The sequence below is a fragment of the Dunckerocampus dactyliophorus genome, chromosome 21, assembly GCF_027744805.1.
Source record: "Dunckerocampus dactyliophorus isolate RoL2022-P2 chromosome 21, RoL_Ddac_1.1, whole genome shotgun sequence".
NCBI classification, from domain to species: domain Eukaryota; kingdom Metazoa; phylum Chordata; class Actinopteri; order Syngnathiformes; family Syngnathidae; genus Dunckerocampus; species Dunckerocampus dactyliophorus.
In genome coordinates this window covers 1,650,827-1,677,589 of record NC_072839.1, presented here as the reverse complement: position 1 = coordinate 1,677,589, position 26,763 = coordinate 1,650,827, and the positions used below count along the sequence as shown (strand labels likewise).

Genomic DNA, 26,763 nt, shown 5'->3' with positions numbered 1-26,763 from the left:
AGTGAGACTTGAGTTTCTGTCGAGTACCCATGGGTCAGTGAAACTCGAGTCTTTGTCAAGCATCAACGAATCAGTGAAAGTCAAGTCTTAGTCGAATACCCGCGAGTCAATGAAACTCGAGTTTTGGTCCAGCACCTGTGAGTCGGTGACACTTCAGTATCGAGGACCGGTGAGTCAGTTAAACTCGAGTCTCTGTCAAGTACCTGTGAGTCGGTGACACTTCAGTACCGATTACCAGTGAGTTAGTGAGACTCGAGTCTCTGTCGTGTGCCCTTGGGTCAGTGAAACTCGAGTCTTTGTCAAGCATCAACGAATCTGTGAAAGTCAAACCTTTGTCGAATACCCGCAAGACAATAAAACTCAAGTTTTTGTCGAAAAACAGTCAGTCAGTGAAACTTGAGTTTTTGACTACCAGTGAGTCAGTTAAACTCGAGTCTTTGTGGAGTACATGTGGGTTAGTGAAAGTCGAGTCTTCAACTAGCACCCGTGAGCCAGTCAATCTCGACTCTTCATTGAGAACCCGTGATTCAGCTCGGCAGGAAGAAAAAAGGAGAGTTGACTTGAGGTTACGGATAGTTCTAGTGTAACACTTGCACAGTTAATGACGTCACCTCTTTTAATTTAGAAATAGGTAGCAGGGGTGAGTTAACCAGCACCAGTGAGTGCCAATTCAGTAAAAAAAAATGTAATGACTTGTTCATGACTCTCACATCTGTGCTCAACAGTACATCCTGCTTGAATCCCATGAGGACCGATCGTTTAGGCTCCCCAAAGAGTCAAAGAGTTGCATTGATTCCCGCCATTCCTGGTCAACGTGAGGATTAATAATGTCTGCTCCCACAGTGGGAGGTGGGCACCCCTTCTTGTGTGTTCAGGTGTTGACGGGTTCCGTGTGTGTACACACTACACATACAGTATGCACTGTATATGCAACCAGAGGGGGTAGACGCTGGGATACTACTGCAAGGATCGAACTGCATGTACAAACATCAGGAGTGTCGCTCGTGTGAGGTTGGAGGAGGCTGCTGATGCTGGATGTGGAGGTCGAGGGAAAGCAGCAACAAGCTGCACAAATTGGGTCCCTTTGATGGCAGCCGGTCAGCCACCTTGTTAAATTTGCATGTGGATGAGGACAGCTTGACTGCCTCTTGTTGCGCAAAATGGACGATGCTAATGATCTTTCTTGCCTTGGCTGCCGGGCTATTGTCACAACCCAACTCTGACTGATGGACGTCACTCAGAGGAGTGTGTGTGTTCACATTGACTGCGGTTAACTTATTTTTACACTTGACTGGCCGTGAGGAATGTGCAAATATACCTGATTATTGCTTTTTCTATGGCAAAAGTAACATATTTAACATAACATATTTAAGAATTGTGTTCCACTTTTTAAATTTAAATTGTTTGGGCTTGTTTTTTGTCTTCATGTGTTTAAATATTTTTTTTATCATTTTAATACTTTATTTTAATACTGGCACATTAGTGATGTTAAAATGTTAATACACGTTTGAGAATAAAAATATCTTGATCATAGACGGGTTGAAAAAACTGGCGTCCAGACTGTCGGATCAGCGTGAACACGATGTAGTACATAAGGCACACCTACGTGTGGCGCTGTAAACAGACTCGCAAACAGAAACACGTGACGCAACAAGACTATAGAAGAAGAAGGAACGCATGCACATCGTCTTCCGCTTTCCCGGCTTATTCGGATTGACGACGAAGTAGAATAACCTCTGCGGGTGACTTTGGAGTGTAAGGCCAAAAAACTCTAAGGAAAAATGTCGACTGAGAATCATGAAAGTCGAAATATTCAGATGTTACTTTGGCTTTTCGACATCAGTACGCAATCGGTCACTTCTGGCCACGTGATAGCGACGTCATCATTCTCGGTAAGTAGTGTTTTGCTTTTCGTAACACGAGCAGTTTCAGAAGTGGTTGTCTTTTGTGGAAGTGCCACACGCACTGCCTCATCTTCCAGGCTGCCACCTGACACCCCAAGCCAGCCAAGTGGACTGAAGCTAAAGCAAATATCAAGTCACATTAGGCAAGCCAAGCAGAAGACATTGTTATGATTACATGTGTAATAGTCCTGGGGGGGCGAGAAGACAGAGAGACCCCCCGAGCGCTGGCAGAGCCCCCGCTAATGCAAGCTGCCGTTAAGTGGTTTGCTGCTAATAGAGGTTTCCTGTCCTAATGCGCTCGCAGAAGAGAGAAAAACTATCCAGTGAGGTTTAGCTCAACACTAAATAATATCCATAAAGTTAACATTACACTCTGAAGCTTTGCCAATGATGATATTATTCTGGAAAGGGAAAGTTTTGTACTGTTTCTAGAGCCAGAAAAGCCCGTTTATGTATCGAGGTTATGCGTAGGCGTGCAACAATGCATGCATCTGTATCGAACCCATCCACACACATCGGTGTACATTCGGTACCAGTAGGAATCCAATGAAACAGTATTGCATTATTCAAATTTCGGAACAGATGAGTCAGCGGTAAGATGCATTCACATGCAGTAAAACTTGTCACTGCATTTGTAGCGGCTAGTTACATGCAAAACCTGAAAAAAGGTCAATCGTACCCCCTGGATTCCGGAAATGTGTTTTCTACACTTGTTATCGTTGCTATTGTTTTATGATAAATTGAAAAAAATATTTTTATGGCTTAAGTTTTAAATGTGTTGCCTTGACTTCGGCTGTGTTGTCATGTTGCTACAGTATATATATATATATATATATATATTTGTGCCCCATATCGTGATAGCAGGGACTGGGCAGTAGATAAAAGTGAATATAAATCTATCAGCACTGGCAGAAATACTGCCTGTGAAGAAGGGGGGGGAAAAACTTGAACTCTGGGGAGAAGCACCCACACTGAGTAGTAACAGCTCAACTATAAAACAAGGCCTTACTGTTCAACACACACACACACCCAACATGAAAGCACCACCCTGGTAGGCAGACCTCTGCATCCTGCTTCACATGCAACTTTGGAGGTGCCAAAAATGAGACAAAAAAAGCTCCAAAAGTCAAATAAATAAAAAGTCACTTTTAATGAAAGTCTTTGAGGCTCCCAGTGGAGCTTGTAGTGTGAACACACAGAGATGTTGAACATTGGTGTAAAACAACAAGCTTGAATGTAGCAAAGGAGTGTGCACCGCCAGCAAGTCCTTGTCACGACCTGCTGTCACTGTCAAATTATCCTTTTTAAGCAACAACTTTTCTTTTGTTTTTACAAAATGTGCAAAATTGGGATGGATGTGGAATCCTTGGGCGCTCGGCGTACACGTCCAGGATACCCGGGAGCTCTCGCTCCGCCCTCACCGTCCCGCCCTGTCGGGTTTCAGCGCGGCTCCTCGCCGCCTTTGCCTTTTCATTTTTCAAGTAAAGTGCTCCTCGAGCAAAAACCACACGGCATGAGATCAGTCTCGTGTTTTTTCGCCACTGGTAAAAATAAATGAAAACACAGACCCAACAGTCGGACGGGAGAAAAATATGGGAATGTTTTTTCCAGAATAAAAAAGGGGGGCGGTTCCCGACAGGAAGTCATACAAACTCCAGCTTGCCATGGCCGCTGTACATCCCCCAGTGAACAAGGGACAGGATCTTCTCGTTGCCGAGGTCCGTCTGCCGCATCTTATCGCAGGTCAGGCAGCAGTTTTCGTGGCCCGTGACGGGCACCATGCACTCCAGGTCCAGCTTGGCCACATGGCCTTTCTTGGTGTGGTGCCCGTGGAAGCTGTAGTGGAGCCGCGACAGCATCTGCTGCCGCTGGTCCTGCAGTCGCTTGTTCTCGCTGCGCAGCATCCGCAGCGCCAGCATGATGAGCAGCACCAGGATGAGGCCGCCCGCGATGGGCACGGCAATCACTGCCGCCCGGAACCACACCTCCTTGGCCGAGGCCAGCTCCTGAACTCGGGTCACCAGGTTCTTGTTGTTCTCCGGCTGGTACCGGCTGTGATCTGCACACACAGATTCAAAAAATGAGCACTTCTGGAGTTTGTGACATGATGAAGTAGAGCAGAATACGCTTATTTTACCACCCAGTGACTCAAAAGCATCATTCCTGTGAAAAATAGGTCCGTTTATGTGTCGTTAATGTTGTCATCACTAAACAGCGTGAAATGACAATGGCGACATAACTGTCTACTTCCAACGCATTAAAATATGCACACAGTGACTTCCTGTTCAGTGCAAAGTAGGCTTCACAATAAAAACACAGCAGGATAAACAAAATGCACACATTCTATTATTTCTTTTTTTACATGACCGCAGCAGCTCTGTTAGACAATAGTACACTTAAATATGAATCATTCTTTATACTGTATGTATGAAATACAACAGAACACCATATGTAAACAATCATTTTCATAAAAATATGCACAAATGAAGGAAAAGCATGTCAACGTGAAGGCAGTGGTGCTCCTGTTTTTAGGTATTTTTTTTAGATTACCGCGGCAGCTCTGTTACATACATATGTAATATATATAAATAACTCAATATAATGTATATATAAAATAGCATATGGAAACAATCATAATAATGCACAAATGCAGAGGAAACCATGCCAATGTGCAAGCAATGGTGGTCCTTTTAAAAAAAGATATTAATTGAATTATTTGTTTTTGATTACCACAGCAGCTCTGTTAGATAAGAGTATATAATAATTTACAAAAATATGTATATATAAATAAAAAACATAAAATAAAAATACAATAAATATACAAATGTACATAATAGATGATACAAAAAATAACATAAAAACAAGAATGCAACTAAAAGTATGCACAAATGGAGGAAAACAATGCATTGGCTAATTTCGACAACGGTTTGTCAACATCAGCCAGCCAGTCCGGGGCCATCGACGTAAACGGCTTCCACTGGGCAAGTAATAGGAGGGCGGGGGGCCTGGTCAAAAACAAGTGACTCACCTTGTCCCAACTAAAAGCCAGAAATGAATTGGACTTCATCAAATGTGTTCTTTTGGAGACTGGGGGTGGGGCCTGGGTCACAGCAGCCACCTATTCTTTCCTACACAGACTCATCAGCGAACATCCATTCTACACAGCACATTCCTACGGGGGGGTTATATCTGATGTCCCTCCAAGAAGGTAAACTGGCCACTCCCTGCCTGTCCAGCACAGTTTTACAGTTTTAGCCTATTAAAGTCAAGTTTTATAACCGGGGAAATTGGGATAAAAAAAGTTGTGGGGGCGGGGCAAGTGCCGTCCATGTGTCCATAAACAGAAATGTTTTTAAAGACCACTTTTAGTTCACTTCATCTTTAACTTTACCCCCCAGAAGGCCAAATTAATGCTGAGCAATTGTGCTGCTCACCTGTGGAGTCCTTGGTGTGCGCCAGGTCGTGCAAACCTCTGTAGTTGCACATGTCATCATGGCAACACTCTAGCACGTCTGCACTGCCGTCTGCGCCCTTCTGGCCGCTGCAGACGGCGCGGGCGTCTAAGCAGCCGTGGGTTAGCGGGGAGTTTGCGCTGAAGGGGTCCAGCATCTTGGTGAAGCAGGCGTTGAGCTCCGACTTGCACATGTAGCCCGTGGCCACGCAGTGCGCCTCGTCACAGTAACACCTTATTTCACCTGGAAAAAAAAAATAAAAAGAGATAAGGCGATTTGTTGGAAAGCGACCCCAGGCTCACACGAGTCACTTCAAGTGTTTGGGCGGGACTCACTGAAGCAGTGGGGTTACAAGCAGGGCTGTGAGCGAGTGTGCTTTTGGCTTGATGGATTATTTTCAGTCTTTCTATTCATTTCTGTCTACAGTAATCCCTCGTTTATGGCGTTTAATTGGTTCCACACCCCACTGTGATGAGTCAATTTCTGCAAAATAGGAGTCCTTATTTATAAATGGAATACTTTGAGAGTTGGAGCGTAAATACGTTTAACATTATTAGAGCCCACAGGACATGAAATTACACCACTATAGTACACCCAATATAGTAGACATAATAAGAGAAAATCAGACATTTAAGACACAGAAAACCTCTTTATGACCTTCTAAACACAGTAACATTAGAGTGACATTACTGAAACCCATTGACCAGTGAACAACACTACATACAGTATCATCACGTCTTTGAATGTGTCTTCTGAATGCCTTTTATTTCTACTTGACTTGAATTAACCATTTTTATGCTTGAAAATTAAGCAAAAAATACATCAAATGTGTTACATGTGCATATTTTTTTAAATACTCGGCTGTATTCAACCAGGAAACAGCATGATTTAGTCATATATTCATGAAAAACCGTGATAGACTCCAAGACTGCCAAGACTCCTTTTCCTTTCGTTTGCACGCAACCGAGCTTCACTTGTGGCAGCCTGGTGGAGGAGGAACGGGAATGGGGGGTGGTGTTGATAAAAGCTGAGGTCCCAATTTAAAGCGGGTGCAGCTACCTTATCATTATGGCCGCATGCTTCCAAACAGACCCAGTCATTAGTTCATGCACGGCCCCTTTTCTTTTCACAGCACACTCACCAGCTACTGTCAACTTATGAGATTCATTTTTCTTCTCAATGTGATGCAATAACTTGGATACTTCTGCTGCAAACTCAAAATGGGTGGGGTGGGGGGAAGCCTTCTCTCAGTGCCAGTTCCCTCCTGTGTGAATGTTCCAGTTCAGGAGCACATTCATTAGATCAGTGTTTTGCCTGGGAAGGATTGGAGCAGCAGGGCCCGGCAGGTCATTTGGAGAATATTTCATTAGAGAGGAGAGGCCCCTTTGTGGGCTGCAGGGAGGAGGAAGGGAAGGGGGGTGGTCGGCATGAGCACGGAAGCCTTTTTCGGGCCCGAGCACCAGCAATAGCGGTGCGAAGGCCCGTTGGAAACTGCTATGTTTATTAGTATTATTATTATTCTTGCGCGACTTTCCTCCCATTTTTGAGGGCTTTAACGTGCATGAAAATGCACCAAAATTTGCCAGCGCGGTCTGGCGAAAAATTTGATATTTTCAGGAGTCCCAACACAAACTCCCAAAATTCACTCAGTAGCGCCACCTTTACACGTGTAACAAAATAGCCCCTGCCACGAGACTTGGTGGAGACGTCAATCATGACAGGACGCACAAAAAGTCTCAAGAACCCACATTGACAAATAAACAGGAAGTCGGCCATTTTGGTCTCCAACGGCAATTTGGGGCAAAACCAGGGGTTGTATTTAGACGAACTACTTTTTTTTCATGAAAGGCAGCTTCAAAATCGTAGTGTAATGTATTGATAGTTTGTCACCTGGTAGCTGACTTTCCACAGGGAACTACCGGTGCTAACTAGTAGTGTAATTACAGCCTGGCTAACTGCTACGGAAGCCGTACTTACGGTAATTACAACTGTTTTCTACAAAGTTAGAATGAAACCAGTTATTTTAACAGTTTCAAACAACAACAACAAAATGCCGCCATTTTACGATCGTGACAAACTAGTTCCAAGACTAAACGCTATGTTTTGCTAGTTGTCAGAACGCTAGCATTGGCCACATTTTTTGGAAAATTTGGGCAATTTGAAGAAGACGACCTTATGGACACATAATAAACTGTGTAAATATACAAAATAATACCTTTGGTGAGAAGAACAGCCATGGCACAAAGTTCCAGTTGGAGCCAAATTGAAATAAAACTGAAGTGACGCTCCATTGACGCCAAAGTTTGATGTGCCCGCTACGAGCAGCACAGTAGTCCCCGGAGCCAAGAACTGGACGTGGGAGAAAAGGCGACGCTTTACATGGAGCTACAGCCAAAAAGTGGACATTCCTGTTCAGTGAAAAAGTCGTCTCGCAAAGTAGAAAAAACATCCGACATGTTTCCCCTCGCTGATGGAGGAAGAACAGTTAAAAACGACCCAAAGCACCGTGTGTACTTCAAGTCCAAACAGGAGGAAAGAGTGGATGTAGTCCTGCTGTAAAGAGCGTCAAGTCGGCTATAAAGTTACAACTGCTGGTCCGACACTCGCTCGCGTGCTTTCTCTCCTACCGACGACGATGTCGCATCATCTTTAGTGTTCCTGGACGGAGAACTTGTCGGAAAGGGCAGACATTTCCGCTTTGTCGGACAGTACGAGCAGACCCAAAGTGGTCACAAGATATAACAGAAGAAATAGCTGTGGTCGGCTAGAGCTACGCCCCCTTCACGCTGATTGGTCGGTGTGCTACTAGAGGACGTTTGAGACAACCCCGTAACCGGTCTTTTCAAAATAAAGCCAGTCTATTGTCAAACGAGTGTTCCTATTACTTTTTCTTGTGATGTGACAAGAGCTGAACACTCTAACAGCACATTTAGAAAGCAAACGATTTGGAGACCTAAAATAACAGGCACTATAAAGCCTGCACATTTTAACTCAATATTAAAGGCGTTCGATTTTGAATTTTTTTCTCAGGCAACAATGTCGACCTCACTATATAGAAATATGATATCATTTTATTGTAGTAAAAGTTATTTAAAACGGTTTTAAATTACATTTGAAAAAAGAGGCATCTTGTTTTATTCAGGGTATATCAGGTAATTATGGTAATAGTATCAAGTATCATGTAGGGGTGGGCGATACCGATACTGCTACTGATACTTTTTACTTGCAAGTGTTTCAAGATAATTGAATCGTTTTTCTTGATCATAATTAGAATCACACCACACAAGTATTTGTGATTTAACAGAACAATATAGAAATGCAATACAACACACACATCCCCTTTTATTACTTACATAAAATACGTAAATAGTGAAAAAATAACTAAACATTTGTGGGGGGGGGGGGGGGGGGGGGGGGGGGGGAGAGAAGCACATATATAAAATAACTGGAAAAACGTCGATCACTTCACACTGGTTTCGACCCGGTGCTGATACTAGATATTGTCGATATTTGGATCGCCCACCCCATTCAAAAGTGGGAAAACATGGGTACTTTTTAGTAGTAGTACTATTCGCATCATTTTGACACTTGAGTGGTGACATCATTTAGGTCACATTGCATAAAAAAATCGAATAATTAGTGCTTCTGCCTTCCACATGTATGCACATAAAACATGCTCCGATATTTCATTGCAGTGCGCATATTTGGAGTTTGCATCGGTGAGGTTGTTGTCACTAAAGTACCTGCAATGTCATCCTCCCTGCTGGCAGCCAGGTTGACGCCGCACTCCTGCTTGTGCCTGCAGGCGACCAGACTTGCTCTTGCTGGTGTCTTCGGGGAGGAGCGGACAGTCGTTTAGAGAAATTAGCAATCCAAAAAGGCTCATGGCGCCACTCAGACCGCAGCGCGCGCGCGCGCGCACGCACATACACACACACACACACACACACACACACACACACACACACACACACACACACACACACACACAATCGCCTTTCACAATCTGCAATGCAAAGTCGACAACATAGAAGAGCTGAAAAATAGCAACTTTCTTTGCATTGGAGGCAACATCGCTGCATGCCAAAAAGCTACAAAACAAATGTAGAATTAAACCCTCCAAGTAGTGCACGTGTACAACTGAGAGCGACAAACAGGATGAGGAAGGATACAGCTTCAGGGGATATATTAAAAAAAAAATACACACACACACGACAATTACTGCAATTATCTGCAATTCACTGAGGCGCCAGTCCAGGGCCGTGTTACGTCAGCTGTGCACGAGAACGATTTCTTTCATAAAAATGCACCACTTAAAGTATATCAGTATGTTTATCGTGTCAGCATGTAAAGATTTGTCTATGAAAAAAGGAGCAGAATACGTCTCGGTATTTAGTTACACAGCATAGCTAAATGCTGCCACCTAGCGGTGAAAATTGGTAACAGCATCTAAAACCGCAGTGCATCTTATTGGCTTGTTGCTAATATGTTGCCTCTCACATATCCTTTTTAACACATCTATAGGTGACAGTGAAACAGAAGGTAATTATTAAGTTGTAAAAGTCAAAAGGTGTCATTTTGTCGTTGAGCTCTCGTGTGGGATCTCATACCAGGGTTTCCAAAATCTGTCCCGAGGGGCCGTTTGCGGACGACACCTTGTTTTTTTATTGGCCCTTGACATGCATTTCAATACATTAGAATATCGTGCAAAACGTATTGGATTTGAGGAGCTCAATTCAGACTGAGACCAATAAAAAGTAGTTTATGATAGCATATTGTATTATTATATTATACATTTACAATATTTCAACTTTTTGGGCAATTTATGAGATGCTGTATAATTACATAATATTTGTAGTATTATAATATACATCATTATATATATTGTAGTAACATTATTACAAAATAACTAACATTATAAAAATTCAAATAAGAAAATAAAATCAAATAAATCTTTGGTATGGTTAGTCTGTTCCTATGTTGATATTTGGATCGACCCGTCCACCTGTGATCCATTTGCTTTGTCGCGTGGTGTGTCTATCACGCAGTATCATGTCGTTTAGTTACATTGAGACGGCACAATTCCTGTGAGGAAAAGACGCATTGTGTGTGTTTCCCTGCTGGGAGGATGAGCGTTAACAAGCTTTTCAGCACAGGGAGGAGACGGGGAAGTCACGCTAATGACCCTTTATGCGTCTGCTTTCACGCATTAGCAGCCCTTGCAGGTGTGACCTCTGCACAGACGTGCCACAAAAACACCCCGCTGCTCGCCGGCTGTTGACATGATGGGCGGAGGTCTGCAGGTCAGGTCTGCCTGAGCAACCCAAACTCCAAAGCAACCCTTTATTTATTTCTGTATTAACAGACTAAAACCAGTCATCTAGATTTGATATCCCCACTTTGAAGACCTTCAAATGATCTCACGGCACGGCAGACACACTTCCTCCAACACCTCCATGCCTTCCCTTTGATGTGAGCCATATCAAGGATGGCGGAAGAGCCAGGCAGACTGGCTCCTCGCTCCTCCTGGTGATAACGGGGCGAATGTTCCCTGCATCAGACGCCACGCTCACTTGGATGCTAACGGTTGAGGTGCAGGGAGATGTTTCACTGCGGCTTTGATGATAAAGACACTTTCAGGCCTTCATGGAGATGCTATGTCGTCGCTGGAGATGATCTGTGATGGTCAGGAGGTATTCGCTGAGATGGGACGGCATTTAGAGTCTGTGCTAAATCGTAAGGTTTTTCCGCACAGCACCGAGCAATAGCTCAGGTGGTGCCAAACATACCCCGCCCACTTACCCAAATCATTCAGTAGCGCCACCTACAAATTCCAGAATTTACCCCGCGCCACCAGTCTCAAATTGTCACCAAATTTGGACAAAAAAGTCTCAAACAAACGTAAGCAGGTCATTTCGGGACAAAAGGGCTTGTACTTTGACAAACTCCTCCTAGGGACTTTGACCCAATGACCCCAAATTAAAGTCACAGTTACTAGACAGATGTGCGATTACATGTTGTGAAGCATTTTAGCCTATGCCGTAAGATGTGGGCGGGGCCTGGCGACAAACTTTGGTCAGTTGGCCTCAAAGAGGCTCCACAAGGTTAATCTTCATCATAACGGGCAGGTATGATGAAGATGACTTCCTGAGGTAGGCCACATGTTAGCCTACTCGTTCTTGGGGACCTTGGAGGTTGACTTGAAATTCAGTGCGAGTACGTGAGACAGACGGATGAGCTTAACTTGCAAACCATATGCATGTGACACACACGCGGTGGGTGTGGCATGGTGGCAATGTTTGGGGCTCGCCTTTGACCATCAAAGTGTCATCATTGGACTGCAGATGGTCGTATCTTGTTTATTTTTTTTGCATTTCAATCACAGTGGAGGCTCCCAAGTGAAACACGGTGCCGTCCGTGATGCTGTGATCCCTTGTTTATCACAGTTAAGGATTCCTTATTTATGAGTGGAATATTTTGGTAGAGCAGAGAAAACCTGTTTACAGCCTTCTAAGTACGGTTCTTATTAGAGCCATCTAGACATGAAATAACACCCCTATAGTCACCTTTACACTCCTGTATAGTAGACAATACAGACTCAAAGGTTCCTTGGGGTGTTATTTCATGTCTAGAGGGCGCTAATGTTAAAAAACGGAATTAAGTTGTAAACAAGTTTTCTATGCTGTAACAATGAAAATATTCCATTTATAAATAACGGGGGAGTCACGATACACTCCGCTCACGAGACGAGGCGATGCACGATATTGGGTTCACGAGGACGAGGCAATACTTTAACATTACTTTTAAGAAAACTACGACAAAATATAGGAGTGAACAAAGTTTTTTTTTTATATTTAACTGAGTCCATTTTTAAATGTTTTCTAACTTTGCATGAATGACCTAAGCATGATGCTTTTAACTGTTGAACATTTTTCCACAAATTGAAACAAAAACTAAAAATGACAAGTTAAAATCATGATATCAGTTGTAGCTACCACTGCTAATCATTTATGTTGATGTGTAGTTACGAAAGACGCTAAAAGAAAAACTACAGTTCCCATTGTGCTTGGAGTACCTAACCAGGAAGCAGTGAAGAAGTCCGAAGTAGCCGAAATAGACGCTAGGATCACAGGTTTCGGTGGAAATCACGTTCAGCTATCGTGTTTTGAGCCTCATTTGACTTAACATTTGATCAAATTGAAGTCCGTTTGATGAAGTGTAGAATGGGACATGACACCAACACAGCTGTTGAACTCCGATGGGGGGAAAAAAAGCACCGCCGAGTGTCGCTGGGAACACCGAGGTAGGTTGGACTGCAAGGTGTAGATGTGTGTAGAGCACTTCCATATTCCAGTGTGTGTATTATCATTCAGAGATGCGCTGCCACAGCTCGCAGTCTGATTGGCTTCTGGATGCCCTGTTCTTGACAGACGGCTGTTCTCTAAACGAGAATTATTGTCACCTTTTAATCTCGACATATTCTCGTGACAACCCGAGTAAATAAGGAATTCTGTTTCGTGGAAATGTACTTATCACGGTCGAGATTACTGTACGAAAATATACAGGTTCACTTGGTCAAACAAGGAGTACATTAGTATGGAGCCCCCGAGGGTACATTTTTGTATTATCTCGCAAAACTACGTGAAGCTACAGGACACACTTCCGGTCCTGTCATAATTTGCTTTCACGTAGCGGAAATCGTGTGGAAACGCATCATTAGTTGCCATCTTCAGCATTTCCGCATCCCTTACTGCACAATTGCAGAGGTATACAGTGATACTGTAACTATTGGAACAAGTTTTCAATTCCGTGATTGTAATTCGGCTCGTCTTTTTGAAAATGAAATGCTAACATCCGGTCCTAGCTAGTGTTAACACATCACAGGAAATACATGGGATTCTTCCACATGTGTGCGCTGCTTGTCCTAGAAGTAAACAGTCATATTAGAAACTCAACTAATTGCTGCTCTTAATTTGAAGTTTCAACGCAAACAATCCGCTCTCAACACGGAAGTACAATGCTCTTAATGTAAATAGTTTTGCATTATCTCTCATTTTTTTTTACCCATCAATGTTTTTTTTCCAGGTCTCCTTGGGGGCTGTAGAGTTAGTAATCAAGTGAAGCTCGGATGTGAAAAAGCCAAGAAGACATGAACCCTGGAGAGACATATTTTATTTCATGTGTCATATACTTCAGGAAACAATAGACAAAGCAACGATGTGGTCACCTTTTACTGAATGAATGTGTGACGGAGACGCCAGCATGGTGGAAAAACATTTTGCAGCGTTTGGGATCCTGCCATTCAACAGTGAAGGACAAACAATAAGTAGGATGGGACATGCTTATGGTGAAGATCTTGTCTTTGTGTGTGTGCGTGCATTTTGCGTGACAGGAAAGGTAAAAGAAGCCAACAGGAGAGGGACGTGTAGGTGAATGAGACTTTCAACAAGGCACTAGCATCATATCAAAGCAAACCCAACACTCCAATAAAATAATCCGGGTTCTCTTTATCTTAACATGTTTATTATCATACATAAAATTCACATTTGACCTTGCCTGGTTGCGTCTTGCCCCCTTCCTACCTACACTGAGTGCAAATCAAACTGCGTGGATCACTACAACTCTTCATAAATAAAACCTTTGAATTGAGTCCACTGGAACTGTACAATGGAATGGGCTTGCAGCTTGCAGAGAACATGTTTCGAATGGGAACCTCCAGGATGTGCACGTGGGAATGATTCAAAGCAACACGCCGTCCCATCTATGAGATTTTGTCTTAGGAAACCACACCAACACACCAGGCACTATTTTGTCAGGGCCATGAAAAGCTGCGAACAGACCACCGAACCACTAGGGGGTGGTTTCGTGCATGTTAGCGCTTCACCCCAAGAGGGCAGAGGAGGGAAGAGAATCATGGCTTCGCCGATATTCGAGGAGGAAAGACTCATGTTCCAAACGTGTGTTTATGTACTTGCATGCTCACAGCTTCAATGATCCATGAGTTACCGTGACGGGAAAAGGCTAGCTAACGAACGTAGCCGCCTAGGTGCTGATTAGTTGGGATGTCCAAAGCTCTGATAGGCATGGCTTTCCATGGCTTCCATCTACAAAACATATTTACAACATAGATAACATCTACAAAAAATCTACACTTATTTTTCTCTCATGAGGTTTTTTTTTTGTTTTTTTTTGTTTTTTTAACAAAATCTCCCCCCCCCACATCCTCCTCTCCAAACAACTCTTCCTTTCCTCCCCTCTTGGTTCTCCCCCCCCCCTCGTCAAAGCGGCCCATGTTAAGACAGGGCAACCGCTTTCCCTCTGGCCTCCAGCTATGTGCAATGGATCTCACCCCACCCAACCCCTGTCATTCCAGCTTCTACTTGCAACGAGAAGTTCTCAGACCATGAAGGAATTCTGGTTCTTCAACTTTTCAAGTTCTTTGATTTGTTGTCTGAGGAAGAGTATCCTGTGGGAGGAGTGCAGAGTGAGACATGAGTCGTGTTTTCCACTACGACAGATGCTTGTTCATAAAGCATACTTGCCTCTGCTCTCGCAATGTGGCTTGGATTTCAGACACTCGGACCAAGGAACGCAGGTTTTTCAGCTCGGTGCAGTTCTCAGACATACAAATACTTCCCATCGTGTGAGCCTCTTCACGTAATCTTGATGCCTGGACACAAAATGCTCCTTATTAAGACTACAAGATCAGGATTCCAATAACTTCTTTTAGTGCATATACTTATACTATTAGTGCATATATTTATACTTGAGCAGTTGGTCCAAACCTGTTTCTCTGCATGCTCAGCAGGCCAACCTTGGACATGTTTAATAAGATTCTCATTGAAGTGGGCAGCAAGTGCGGGGGTGAAGGAGCAAGACGGTCGGGTCGCCACGGAAGTAGGTGGAGCAGACGCTGAAGTAGGGGCGTTGCTGGTGCCGCTGCCAGGTGGGACATGGTTGGATCCCGGGGAAGGACTCCTCTGACTGCTGCTGCTAACACAAAGTCCGAGTCAGTGTGTGAGTTGACACCAGCCTTTTGTTCTACCAAACCAGGAATGATCTATGATAACCAAATAAAGTACATTACACATAACTTACCACTACTGCTAGGTTGCAGGTGGATGGTAGAAGCAAATACTGTATTACATCTATTATGTTGTAGGTTTTTTTTTATTTTAAATCATCTTCACTTGTGGATTTCCACTAGTCTTTGTGACCATAAATGAGATAGTCTCACCTTCAGAGGTTGTGCCACAAAAACACTTGAGTCACTGACTGAATAGATGAGTCAACGCTTTTATGTTCCATCAGTGACCAGCAGATGGCGCCACTACGTTACAAAAGAGCTGATTTTGAATTTACGACAGGGGTCTTCAATTTAAAATTGAGTAAGTCCGTTTATGCTATTTTCCACAGCGAAGATCCGAACCTTAGTTTGCCTTAAATTGCGTCAGCCAGAGTAGCTCATATGAATATCAAATGTAATGAAACCATGCACCCTACCCTTGTCATCACCCTACAACCAGTTTTTTCAAATAGTGGGGCGCGCCGCGCTGGGGGAAGGCACAAAAATATTTCTGTCCCTTGGGGGACATTAGGGGCACGATAGAGAATAATTGAGAACCACTGCCCTACAACACACTTATTTTGGCACCTAAATTGCATTTAAAAGAAAACAGGAGATTTCACATAAATAATAAAATGTTTAACTGTACAAACAATGAATGAACACAAGAGGCTTATTTTTAATTTAAATGAAACTGCAATGGTTACTCTGGGGGGGGGAACGAATAATATGGCTCATTTTGAGTGGCGTCACCTCCTTTGCTGACACGTTAACCGTAATATCTGAAGTAATTACGCCGCTGCGAGCATGATTATATATTTCCCCCATTCACTTTAATTGGTCACGGGTGTGTAAAGGGCTATGATTGGGGCCAAGGGCCGCCATTTGGTGATGGCTAAATTAGGAGAACATACTGATTTGCTCTTTTCCTGTCTCATTCTCTTAGCCGCCATGCAGCTGCTACAATCATGACATGAGGACACACGTGCTTCTTCACACGGCATCGCTTAGGATGCCGTCATTGCTAACAGGCATGTGGAGGTGTGCTTACCCCTGGCGCTGAAGTGTGCGTGGAGAAGCGGTGCTAGCATCGTGACTGTGTTGCTTGTCGCTGGGGAGGGGCTGCTGGGATGTCTGCTGGGGATGAGATGTCTGCTTGATGGCTGGTGTACTGGCCTACAAACAAGTACCAAATGCAACATGATGACTTTTACGTAAGTGGCCATTTAACATCCTTGGGGTCTTGGAATGGTTTCCAAGATCTATTTCTGATCCAAATTTAAAGCAGAGAGTCATGGAAAAAATGATCAGACCACCCTTGTTTCTTCAGTTTATTGATCCATTTGAATGCCTGCTACAACTAAAGGTACATCTGTTTGGACAAATAGAATGATAACGTTTTCCTCTCACATTCCAAAAACATGCACGTTAGGTCAATTAGCCACAGGTATGAATGTGGGAGTGAATGGTTGTTTATGTTCCCTGCCATTGGCTGGCGACCAGTCCGGGGTGTACCCCACCCCTCGCCCGAGGTCAGCTGGGATGGGCTCCAGCATACCCACAACCCTAGTGAGGATAAGCAGCATAGATGATGGATGGATGATAACAAATATAGCTCATAAGAGTTGAATTAAGAGCTGATATCTAGCAACCTCCATGGTTTTCTTGATGATAACCAAAATCACTGAAGTTCTCAGATGAATAGCTGTAGCATTGTACTGCCAAAACATGGAACTCTTACGAGCTATTTTTGTTGTCATTGTTGTATTTGCCCAAACAAAGGTAACTTTAGTTGTACCAGGCATTCAAGTGAACAAGAAGCTTCAGAAACAAGGGTGGTCAAATCATTTTATCCATGACTGTATCTTCTTCTCCAAGCATCTACCTTTGACAGTGAGATGACGGGCTGTGTGCCGAGTAGGGGTTTGAGGGGACCAGCGTTGGTTTGTGGGGTGCTGATGCGTGGAGAAACGTAGGACCTGGGTGATGAGGCGTCTGACGTTAACGACATCGGCGACTGGTTCGACTGCTGAGCTGCTGACAAAAAAAATAAGATCATATTAACCAAGAGGGACAATCACCAAAACCTTCTCAAAAGCTGCTTGGACTGACCTTGGCTGGAGAGTTGAGCAGCTTGGGAGAGAATTGTAGTAATATTGAAAGCTGATGGTCCAGCAGTGAGGATTTTATGAAGCATGGACTGTAACGAAGCTTGTGTGACAGCAGCTGTCAGAACTACAAAGGGGAGCACGTGAGTTACCTCATAGAAAAACATGCAATGTACAATAATGTATAAAGATTGGCAGCATACCTTCATTGATTTTCGCCATGTCCACGCTGGCGTTATTGAGCTGCAGGGCTGTCTGAAGTGCTGGAAGAAGCTGACGTAACAAGGTGGGGTCCTGCAGAAGCGGAGGGGCTGGGGACTGCAGGACCGGCGAGACGGGGACTGTGGATGCTGATGATCCGGGGGGGGCCGATGCGGGGTTCACGCTTGCTGAGCCAGAAGATGAAGATTGGGTGGCGTGAGTCGCTGCGGGCTTCTCCACCTGTGCTGACTCTGAAGACAACAGAAAGGTTAGAACTTTAAGCTGTTCACCCCGTTTAGATACGATACATACAGTGAAATTTCATGAGGAACAAGACCACATGACAATGTACTGCAATCTACTAATAGAATTTCTTGCTTTCTACATTACACTCTTCTGCACTGTGTGTGTATGCTAGCGGCCCGCCTCCACCCCACACCTAGTTTGCGACGCATCTCCTTTGCCGTCAGTATATAAGAGATTCAGTGCTAAATAACAAAAACATCTGAGATTGAAAACCTGGAAGTCCTTACTTGATGCTGAAAAGCCAGGGGGTGCTGATGCCTGCATGGCCTCCCTTCTGTAGTCTCTGTCCTTGGGGAAACTGTTGACAACTGCCGTCTGTTTTGTTGCGTCTTTTTGCCGCTGTTCTCTGCAAAATAAGAGCGCATGCGTCCATGAAGTTGAGCCTGTGTTTGAAGATTAAAAATATGAGAGTCAAGTGTACACTGCTACCTTTCCAGCCATTCTTTGGGCTTCTCCCACTGGGACACCTCTGTTCGGCAGTTGTAATAATATTTCTTCCCGGACGAGCTGATGTGCTCCGACCAGTCATCACCTGGTTCATGAGGCTGAGAGAAATAGAAAGAGAATAAAAAGGCACAGGATGCGTGTATATTTTTCTTCAGGGTCTGATGCAAGAGGATGCAATGTCATTTGGTATTGCTGGGTGCTTTGCACACATGCTTTTTGAACAGAATCGCCAAAAAGATGGAGCTAATATTGAGTAATAAAAGCTGTGCACCCGTCTCACAAATGACAATAACGATTATTCACAGAAAGCGTAGGTTACAGTCATTCCAAGCATCAACAAGTCCACACAAGGATGGCAGTAGGACATCAATACGCTCGGCAGAAGACAGACAAACAATTCAAGCTGTACTTGGTTGACAACACTTACTGTGTCTGAGGTTTTGTTGGGATTAGGATGTGAGTTGGAGCTATGCAGGGTGCTGTGGTTGTGAGAGTTTTCATGTGGGGAATTACTGGTCCCTGCAACACAAGACGGAAGAGACGTTGTTCATCGCAAGCAACAATTACGGGTCCAAAGTCTGTTTAAGAACATTTCCTCCACTTAGCAAGCATTTATACCTTTCAGAGCAGGCTGTCTCATCGTTGACACGGGTGTGTGTGCAGCTTTTCATTGACAACTTTTAAATAATAAAAATAATAAACCAAGCTGGATTGTGTATTGTATGTATTCTCCTGTCACATCCTATCCACTTTGGACAAAGTTTGCCATGCATGAACGATCAGAGGCTGCAACGGCAAACACAGCTCAGTGTGATAAGACACAGACTGCATTTGGCAGCTATTGAAATGCAAGAAGGAAAATCCTACAGACATCTTCACATGCTTCCAAGTGAAAACAACAGGTCCTCCCCCTCCTGTATTGTAGTCGACCTGCAGTGAGCAACTATCCATCCATCCAATTTCTATACCGCTTCTCCTCTTTAGGGTTGCGGGGGCATGCTGGAGCCTATCCCAGCTGACTTCGGGCGACAGGCGGGGTACACCCGGCACTGGTCGCCAGCCAATGGCAGGGTACATATAGACAACCAACCATTCACACTCACATTCATACCTATGGACAATTTAGAGTCACCAATTAGATGAAACATAATACAAACCATTTGCTTGGGCGAAAAACGCAGATATCTGCTGGAGAAGAGCGTGCCATAAAGACAGAGATGCCGTTTCAGGGCTGCAGCTCACATTGTGCTGCAAACAGTCCCTTTTAAATACTATGTATGTGACAACCACGGACATAAAGAAAACGGTCATATTCTGACACTGTTGCAGTTCAGCAGTGGTGTGAGCGGCCAATAAGGAAAGGGTATAAAAGCCGTGCGTGTAAACGGGTCAGGGTTAGCCGTTCGCCAGGAAGCAGGATATTTGCAGTGAGGTTCGGTCTCGCACATCGACAGAAAACCCAAACAGTGTGTGTGCAGTTGCCATGTAACTTTCATGTAACTTTGACATTGCACTTTGGATGTTAGAACTCCCAGAGACCTGAAACAAACCTCTAAAAAAAAGGGCCACCACTCGGGCTGGGCGACTGATTAATTGAAAAATAACCAAAACCGACACCGAGCTTCCAATCGACGCAAAACTGCAGTGTTGGTTATTTCGAGATTTGGCAAATGACGGCGTGATCCAACTGTATTTACGCCTGCATTTACCCAAAATCATTTAATTCTTGTTTATAAACATCGCGTCATTTCATTTTTAAAAGAGGTGCAAGTTGTTCTCTACTTGTCATAAAGAAATATGCTAAGTTCATTTTGAGATGCAAATAACTTTTCACTCTTTAGTAAAACACTGGAGCAGTGTGAAAGTTACGGAAGCACCATCTGATGACGCAACACGAGTGTCATCAGACATCATGATGATGGGAATGTGCAAATGAGATAAGATTGCAAAAGCACCAAAGGCACCCCTGATAGAAAGACGTGCTTTTCTTCCATTGAGGCGTTTGTAGGCAACGTGATGTCGCTTGTCGTTTTTAGTCCGTTGTCGTTGGTCAGCAAAGATAGGTGGAAAGGAAGTGCAGGAATGAATGTCATCAGCAGTCATCCAACTCTTAGCAGAGATCTCTGCTGACGTGGGCTGACTCACCAAGCAGAAGAAAACGCATGCAAGCAATTAGTATGCAAAATGACTAACAGTGATAACCGCGCTTTTATCAGTGCTCTCAGCTCTGCAACTTCCCAGGAAATGGAATCATTCTACCTGCAACCGTGATACCAGCTGAGCTTTTCATCCATCACTAATTATGGGGCATGGCATCAAACGCCACCTGAGAATATTTGCTCAGCATGTCACAAAGTGGCCGACAGGTTTCGGCCAATCGTTTACAGCAGACTGTTCATGTGAAAATGTCGTAAGACAGCAGTTTGTCCTGAAAGCCACCGTACAGCAGTGGAGGAACACCACAACACAGTTGTCAAAATAAAACACTCCTCTCCGCACACCTAAATAGCCATAAAAGAAGATGAAATTGCTTCACTAATTGTCATAAGTTGAGTTGTGCGTTTGTGTTTCCAATGTGTGCGCGCAGTGGAAGCGCACCCCCTCTGCTTCACATAGGTGTGTACAACATGAACAGGTGTCCACTGTGGGACGTGACAGCGATTGATTATAATCCAATATGGGCACTGCACCAGCGATGCACATTATTGTGGGACGTGTCAATAATTAGGCATTTGCCGGCTAACCTAAGCGCTGATGACTACGAAAAAGCCAGAAGTTATGTGAAGTAATTCAAAGCTCTAAGACTAAGGCCATGGTCACATGAACGCATACTTTCAAAAACACATTTCCTCAGGTGTGGACTTAAAAAAAAAAATAAATAAAAATCTAACCACATGAAAATGCATTCACCAGCCAATCAGAAGCCTGAAAAACAACCACAGCCGACTCGGTCATGCATTGTAACACCTCTGTTCATCAATATAGTAAGATTCTACTCTAGATGTACGACGGCGTGTACTTTAGCTTTCAAATCAGCACTCACTGACACGGAGCACAGGATTTTTGTTTTGCATCACCTGTGCATGTCATAACCAACACCTGTACGTCATGTCCCGGTGGTAAAAGATTTAAAAATATGATCACGTAGCACATTTCTTAGGACACTACCCAAAAAGCTCAGTTTTACCCGTCCACACACATTACACGGAAGGCGGGATTTTGAAAATCTTCTAATCCCGCCGTTTTTAAGGACGAAGACTCATTTGCATGTGGACATGAGGCCAAAACACAGAGAAAAAAAGAGTTTTAAAAATAAGTGTTTGAGCATCCAGAACCTAACAATGAGTGTTTTGTGCTTACATCATCCTACTAACAGCAGTCAACTTCTTTTTACAGTTAAAATATTAATAAAAGCTTACCGGCACGCCCTCTGTGCTGTGTACTGAAATCTATTAGAGAACAGTGAAGCCGTCTAATATGTAGATTATTATTTGCACATGGTTTGTTCTTGACATGTTCTGTATGCTAGCCACACGAGCCACCATTTCCCTGCTTCTACTGAAGTTTCACCTAAACTGGTGGGGTGAAGTAGTCACACCAGGAGTGCAGTGTTACTGCAGCAGTGCATTCATCATGGCTGCTATACATGTTTGTTTCATTAAGTGGCATAAATACCTTCTTACTGCTTAACATAAGCAGCAAACTAAATTAAAAGCATAATTACTATCAAAAAGGAAAACATGTTCACCAGCATGCAGCGGAATAAATACTTTGTAAATACTTCAGTAGCAATGTATCATCACTCTTGTTACAGCTTGGATGAAACTTTACAAAGATGCTGAGCAAGACCTCCACAAATAGTTAGGGTTTTCATTTCTCCACTATTCAAAGTTGACGATTCTTTCCTTTATTGGACTAAAATATACTGCATTTCTGAGTGTCTCACCTCCATCTCGATCCCGGGCCCGGTGTGCATGGACAGCCTTTGCTCTGCCGTGTCCTGTGCCGTCGCTGTGTTTGTTTTCAGGGCTGTCAGACCTCTTGAGCATTTTGCAGGGAGGAGTGACATCTGAGGAGTCTCGCATCTTTTCATGGCGGTGATCCCCTCCTGGGTGGCTCTTGGATGAGTATTTGAGAGCCTGAAGAGGGCAAAAATGGCACTATTACAATATCAGCCCTCCATCCTTTAACATCGGGTGTTAAAGCAGAAACAGTGTCATGCTCATTCACAACAGTGCTCAGGTTTATGCTCAATTGTGATATCAATTCATATCTTTAACCGAAAACAAGCCATATATTATGTTGTGTACGATAACGCAAAAAAGCTCGACCAGATCAACTGTTGGTTGCATTATTAATTTTATTTTTAAAAACTGTGTTCTAATGTTACAACTTCGTTGCCAATGTGTTTAGACGTTTCGAGATGTTTGCAACATTTAGGCCTGAGTCAATCTAGCTAGCAAGAGAGCTAACAGCAACAAGCTAATAGCCCTGAACTGCCGTAAAACTCGCCTCAGGCTTTCCCTTCAATTAATACACTCGTTATTAAGTCGTTGTTACCCGGCGGTGTAAAACCGCGGGGTGTTTTTTGCTGCGTTATAAGCAACTATTCTACTTTTCCACTTTATTTTTCGCACTGGCTGGGGCCTGTTGAGCTCCCGAGAAGCCTGAACCAGTGAGTGTCCATTTTAATCTGATTTGCTGCTAGCAAGCTAGCAGGCTACATTCAGCTAACAAGTACCTGATAGGGCTGAGAATCTCTTCGGTCACACCTGCAATTGTAAAAGAAAGAATACGTGAGTGTACAACTCAAACCGTCAAAGATAAGAAACAGTTCAAAGTGAATGTGCAACTTTCCAGACACTTATTTTGGTTTCAGTAAATAAAAATGGCGGATTGTCAAGCGCAGCTATATGGAAAGGAAAAAGCAGAATAAGTAATGTTAAAAAGGTGTTTACCCATCGCCGAATCTCGGTTGTTTCCTCGCATACATTACCATCAATGCCGTGTTAGTGTGTTTGGAGTGGGATGTGAAAGACTTATCACGGTACTGTGTTTTTCTGGATAATTCGGCGAGCTGAATTCGTCGATTTCAGCCTAGCTGGTTAGTACTTCAATGCTATCGGCAGCAGTGGTGGAAAGAGCGCCCTCCCTCGGTCAGGCCATGTCACGTACAGCCGTGTTTTCACCCCCGCTCTGACGTCACAGCGCAGCAGTGCGGCGCTTAGCTAGGGTGCCAGACAATCCCGAGAATTCGAATTTATTATTTTATTTATTTTGGACCCGAACAAAACACAACAACATATGTCTTGATTATTATCAAAACATATCAACTATTCTACACAGCACAAATGTTGTAGACAAACGGCATGTACTGGAACCCATTCACAAACCTGGCGACGTTTACAAAGAAACCCCGCCTCTTCCGGTAGCAACATCCGCTGTGACTCACTCACTCTATCACATCTCTTCATGTGTGTAGTTTGGCTTATAAAACGACGTAAAATAACGTAAATTTTCAAATGACTTTAAAATAATGCCACAATGTTTATTTAGAGCAACAAGCTATAACTAAACTATATAGTTATCATACAAGCCCTATATAGATCAGTGACTTCTTCTTTGCTGACATCTAGTGGCCACTGATTGATATTGCTATTTTTTTAGATGGTTAAAAACAACAACCAAAAAAAAAGCAGCAGTTATTTTACGTCCATAAAGTCGAAATATAAGTAGAGACGTTCTCGAAACAGGTGCATACATTCAGTAGGTGAGACACATGGCCTTGAGATAGATAGCCTTTAGGGGGCGGCATCTAACCATTTTTACCTGCCATTTAGGAGGGGAAATCAATATCATGAAATTTAGAACGTCAGTGCTTAAGTTCTTCCATTCAACTAGTTCAGGATATAGCTGTGTATCTGCGACCATGAAAACATGTGTTCATAGTAATCATTTATTGGTTTAGCTAAATAAATTATGTTTTTACTGTGATTGGCTATACAGCACACCAATGAAAATAACGCCTTCCGTAAAAGAGCCCGCCTTTTAAAGACACAGGCCAATGAACAAACAGAATGGGCGGTCCCCGTTGCTTGTGTCGCGTACGACACAGACCGTAGATCAGTTTTGCATGTCCCCGATGTTGGACAAATAACATAGTATCAAAACAAACAAACTGCTCCCGAGTCAGCTCTCGAAAGATAATTTTATTCTTCTGCGAGAGTGTTGCTCGACCAAGACTCTGCGTTTGAAAGATCATTTTAGCAGCGAGAAAGGGAGTTATGAAGGACCAAATCACAGTTTTGCGAAGTGCAAACTAAAAACTGTTTTTAAAAAGTTTTGCTTTTACGGAATGTTTTGAATATACAGAAACCAGCAAGAATCCATTCAACGCCGATCTCAAATGCAATGTAAGTAGCAACATTGTACGTTGATATACACACGCTATCACAACACCTATTTGCCAAAGCCACGTTAGTTTCGTTTTTAAATGCATGCGTTCCACCAGGCTGTGTTTGTTTCATGATGAACAAAGAGGAAATAATAGGAGTTTTGCCATTCTGTTGCTATTCCTTAAACGCTGAAACTCCACACCATACAACTTTCATAATTGTTTTTAATGTAAATTGACCTGATCTTGGGGCTAAAATGAATGCTATGTGAACACAGAGCTATCATGTCCAGCTGATGTATAACAATGTAGAGGGAATAGTGTATAAAGTGTTCGAGCCTCTTAAAGTCAAGTACAGTGACTGGATCTTGTCACGCCAAAACCACACAAGTGAAAATTCAGCACTTGGTCAGCCTCCCCCACATTCCCAACTCAGTCATTTACATACTTTGAGTTTGCATGTACTAATTAAACAGGATCCATGCGGTTTTGTCAACAACATTTTTTTCCCTACCATTTTGTCTGATGATCCAAGATGGAAAGAATCAGCCCTTTTTGGTCCAAATTCATCATTTTTATCTAATCCTTTGTAAAGCTGCATCATCTGTCACTACAGAGACACTGGAAGAGTCATACTGTATGCCTTTCTGTGAAAATGTGTCCGTCGAACTTCGTTCAGTTCTTTGATAGAGAACAGCAAATTGTGCAAAAAGTATTGAAACATTGAACAGCTGGACATCTGCATTCTAAAGTTTAGAGAAGTTCACCTGTAAGAGGTTATCGTGCATCTTGAGTTCATCCTGAAATTTCATCCGAATGCTGAATGTCCCTGACTTATTCTAAATAGTGTAATTAAGACAGTAATCTCTGGCTATGAGAAAAACAGGAAGCCACTTTGAGCACCGGGGGGAGTGATATTCTGATATTTGACATATTTCTGTAATAACGTCTTAAATCCCTAATGGTTTGTCTGTGGTGTTGGCCAACCCTGACTGGGAACTGCCTCGTTCTCTTATAAAGGAATGTTTTTTTCTCTATTTATGAGGTCTATAGTTTACATTCCATTCTGGAAAAGGGAGTATTTTGGTCCACTTTGGCAAAAATGTCAAGTGTATGATGGCTTCTATTTTCCATTCTGAGTGATTTATGTATTACATTTCTCTTAATTTCAAATGACAGCAACAGTATCTGAATAGTAAAATGCCTTAAAGGGATGAAACAAAGTAAAACTTGCAACATATCCGATACCAACCAGAGTTGAAGACCTGAGCAGTTGGGGTTCCATACCTTGGTTAAGGAAACCTCAGTACAAACGGAGGCTGACACTACAATTACCAATCCTCATACTTTGGTCCATGGGCTTGAACCAACCTTACGCAAATCAAGCAAATGTTTTCTTGTTATTTGAGATACTACTGCAGGACGGTTTCATTGGTACTAATGGCAGGAGGGAGACAGCATCTATACTGTCTATACTGTGGCTCTTTTGTCCAATGTGTTGGTCGTCTCTACAGGTATCTCCTAAGCTCCCGACATTGCTCACATTCCTGCTCACAGGTTTGGAATGCTACGAGATTTCAGCTTCTGCAGGGATACAGACATTCTGGTCCAGACTGACTGACTGTTCTGTATGAAGGGCACCACCCCAAACAACAGAGGGTATACAGCAATGTAATTATCTACCGCAATATGTCGCTTCACTGGGTTGGTTGTCTATAAAAGGTACAGGTGGATAAATGCCTAGATAAATGAATCTAGAGTCAATGGAAGAATCGGACAACTGCATACATACCACCACCTGCTATCGTTTGGTTTGGTTCTAAAGTATCGTAAAACATTTGAGTACCCCATTGGTGGCGCACCAGTTGGTACGCTTTGGTATGCT

General features: G+C 43.3%; 3 protein-coding genes and 1 long non-coding RNA gene across 16 annotated transcripts in view; 2 read left to right on the top strand and 2 right to left on the bottom strand.

Moving 5' to 3' along the window:
• Window positions 1-3,030: 3,030 nt before the first annotated feature.
• Window positions 3,031-8,109, bottom strand: bambia (BMP and activin membrane-bound inhibitor (Xenopus laevis) homolog a). Its single transcript, XM_054765418.1, has 3 exons — window positions 7,572-8,109; window positions 5,339-5,599; window positions 3,031-3,963 (listed from the first exon to the last, which is right to left on the bottom strand). Exons 1-3 carry the CDS (start codon window positions 7,645-7,647, stop codon window positions 3,548-3,550), a joined length of 753 nt encoding a protein of 250 aa, XP_054621393.1. The 5' UTR covers window positions 7,648-8,109; the 3' UTR covers window positions 3,031-3,547.
• A 3,895-nt stretch (window positions 8,110-12,004) lies between these two features.
• Window positions 12,005-19,470, top strand: LOC129173969 (uncharacterized). Its single transcript, XR_008567334.1, has 3 exons — window positions 12,005-12,659; window positions 13,442-15,373; window positions 16,369-19,470. It is a non-coding gene; the product is annotated as an uncharacterized LOC129173969 (long non-coding RNA).
• waca (WW domain containing adaptor with coiled-coil a) lies at window positions 14,621-25,690 on the bottom strand. Of its 9 annotated transcripts, none has more exons than XM_054765407.1 (13): window positions 25,393-25,690; window positions 23,226-23,256; window positions 22,431-22,623; window positions 18,912-19,003; window positions 18,467-18,582; window positions 18,265-18,383; window positions 17,734-17,982; window positions 17,535-17,657; window positions 17,308-17,459; window positions 16,474-16,598; window positions 15,142-15,349; window positions 14,899-15,026; window positions 14,621-14,822 (listed from the first exon to the last, which is right to left on the bottom strand). In XM_054765407.1, the coding sequence occupies exons 1-13, from the start codon at window positions 25,449-25,451 to the stop codon at window positions 14,753-14,755; spliced, it is 1,665 nt and encodes a 554-aa protein (XP_054621382.1). In that variant the 5' UTR covers window positions 25,452-25,690; the 3' UTR covers window positions 14,621-14,752. The 9 variants fall into 9 exon arrangements, with proteins under 9 accessions (XP_054621382.1, XP_054621386.1, XP_054621388.1 ...); XM_054765411.1 differs by having other exon boundaries at window positions 14,622-14,822; window positions 15,142-15,343; XM_054765413.1 differs by lacking the exon at window positions 25,393-25,690 and adding an exon at window positions 23,443-23,646 and having other exon boundaries at window positions 14,625-14,822.
• The window catches only part of mpp7a (MAGUK p55 scaffold protein 7a), a 31,722-nt gene continuing 29,575 nt past the window's right edge, over window positions 24,617-26,763 (top strand). For all 5 annotated transcript variants that reach the window (XM_054765406.1, XM_054765405.1, XM_054765404.1 and 2 more), the window contains exon 1: window positions 24,617-24,897. The gene's annotated coding sequence lies outside the window, so the exon portion shown is untranslated. The remainder of the gene's footprint in view (window positions 24,898-26,763) is intronic.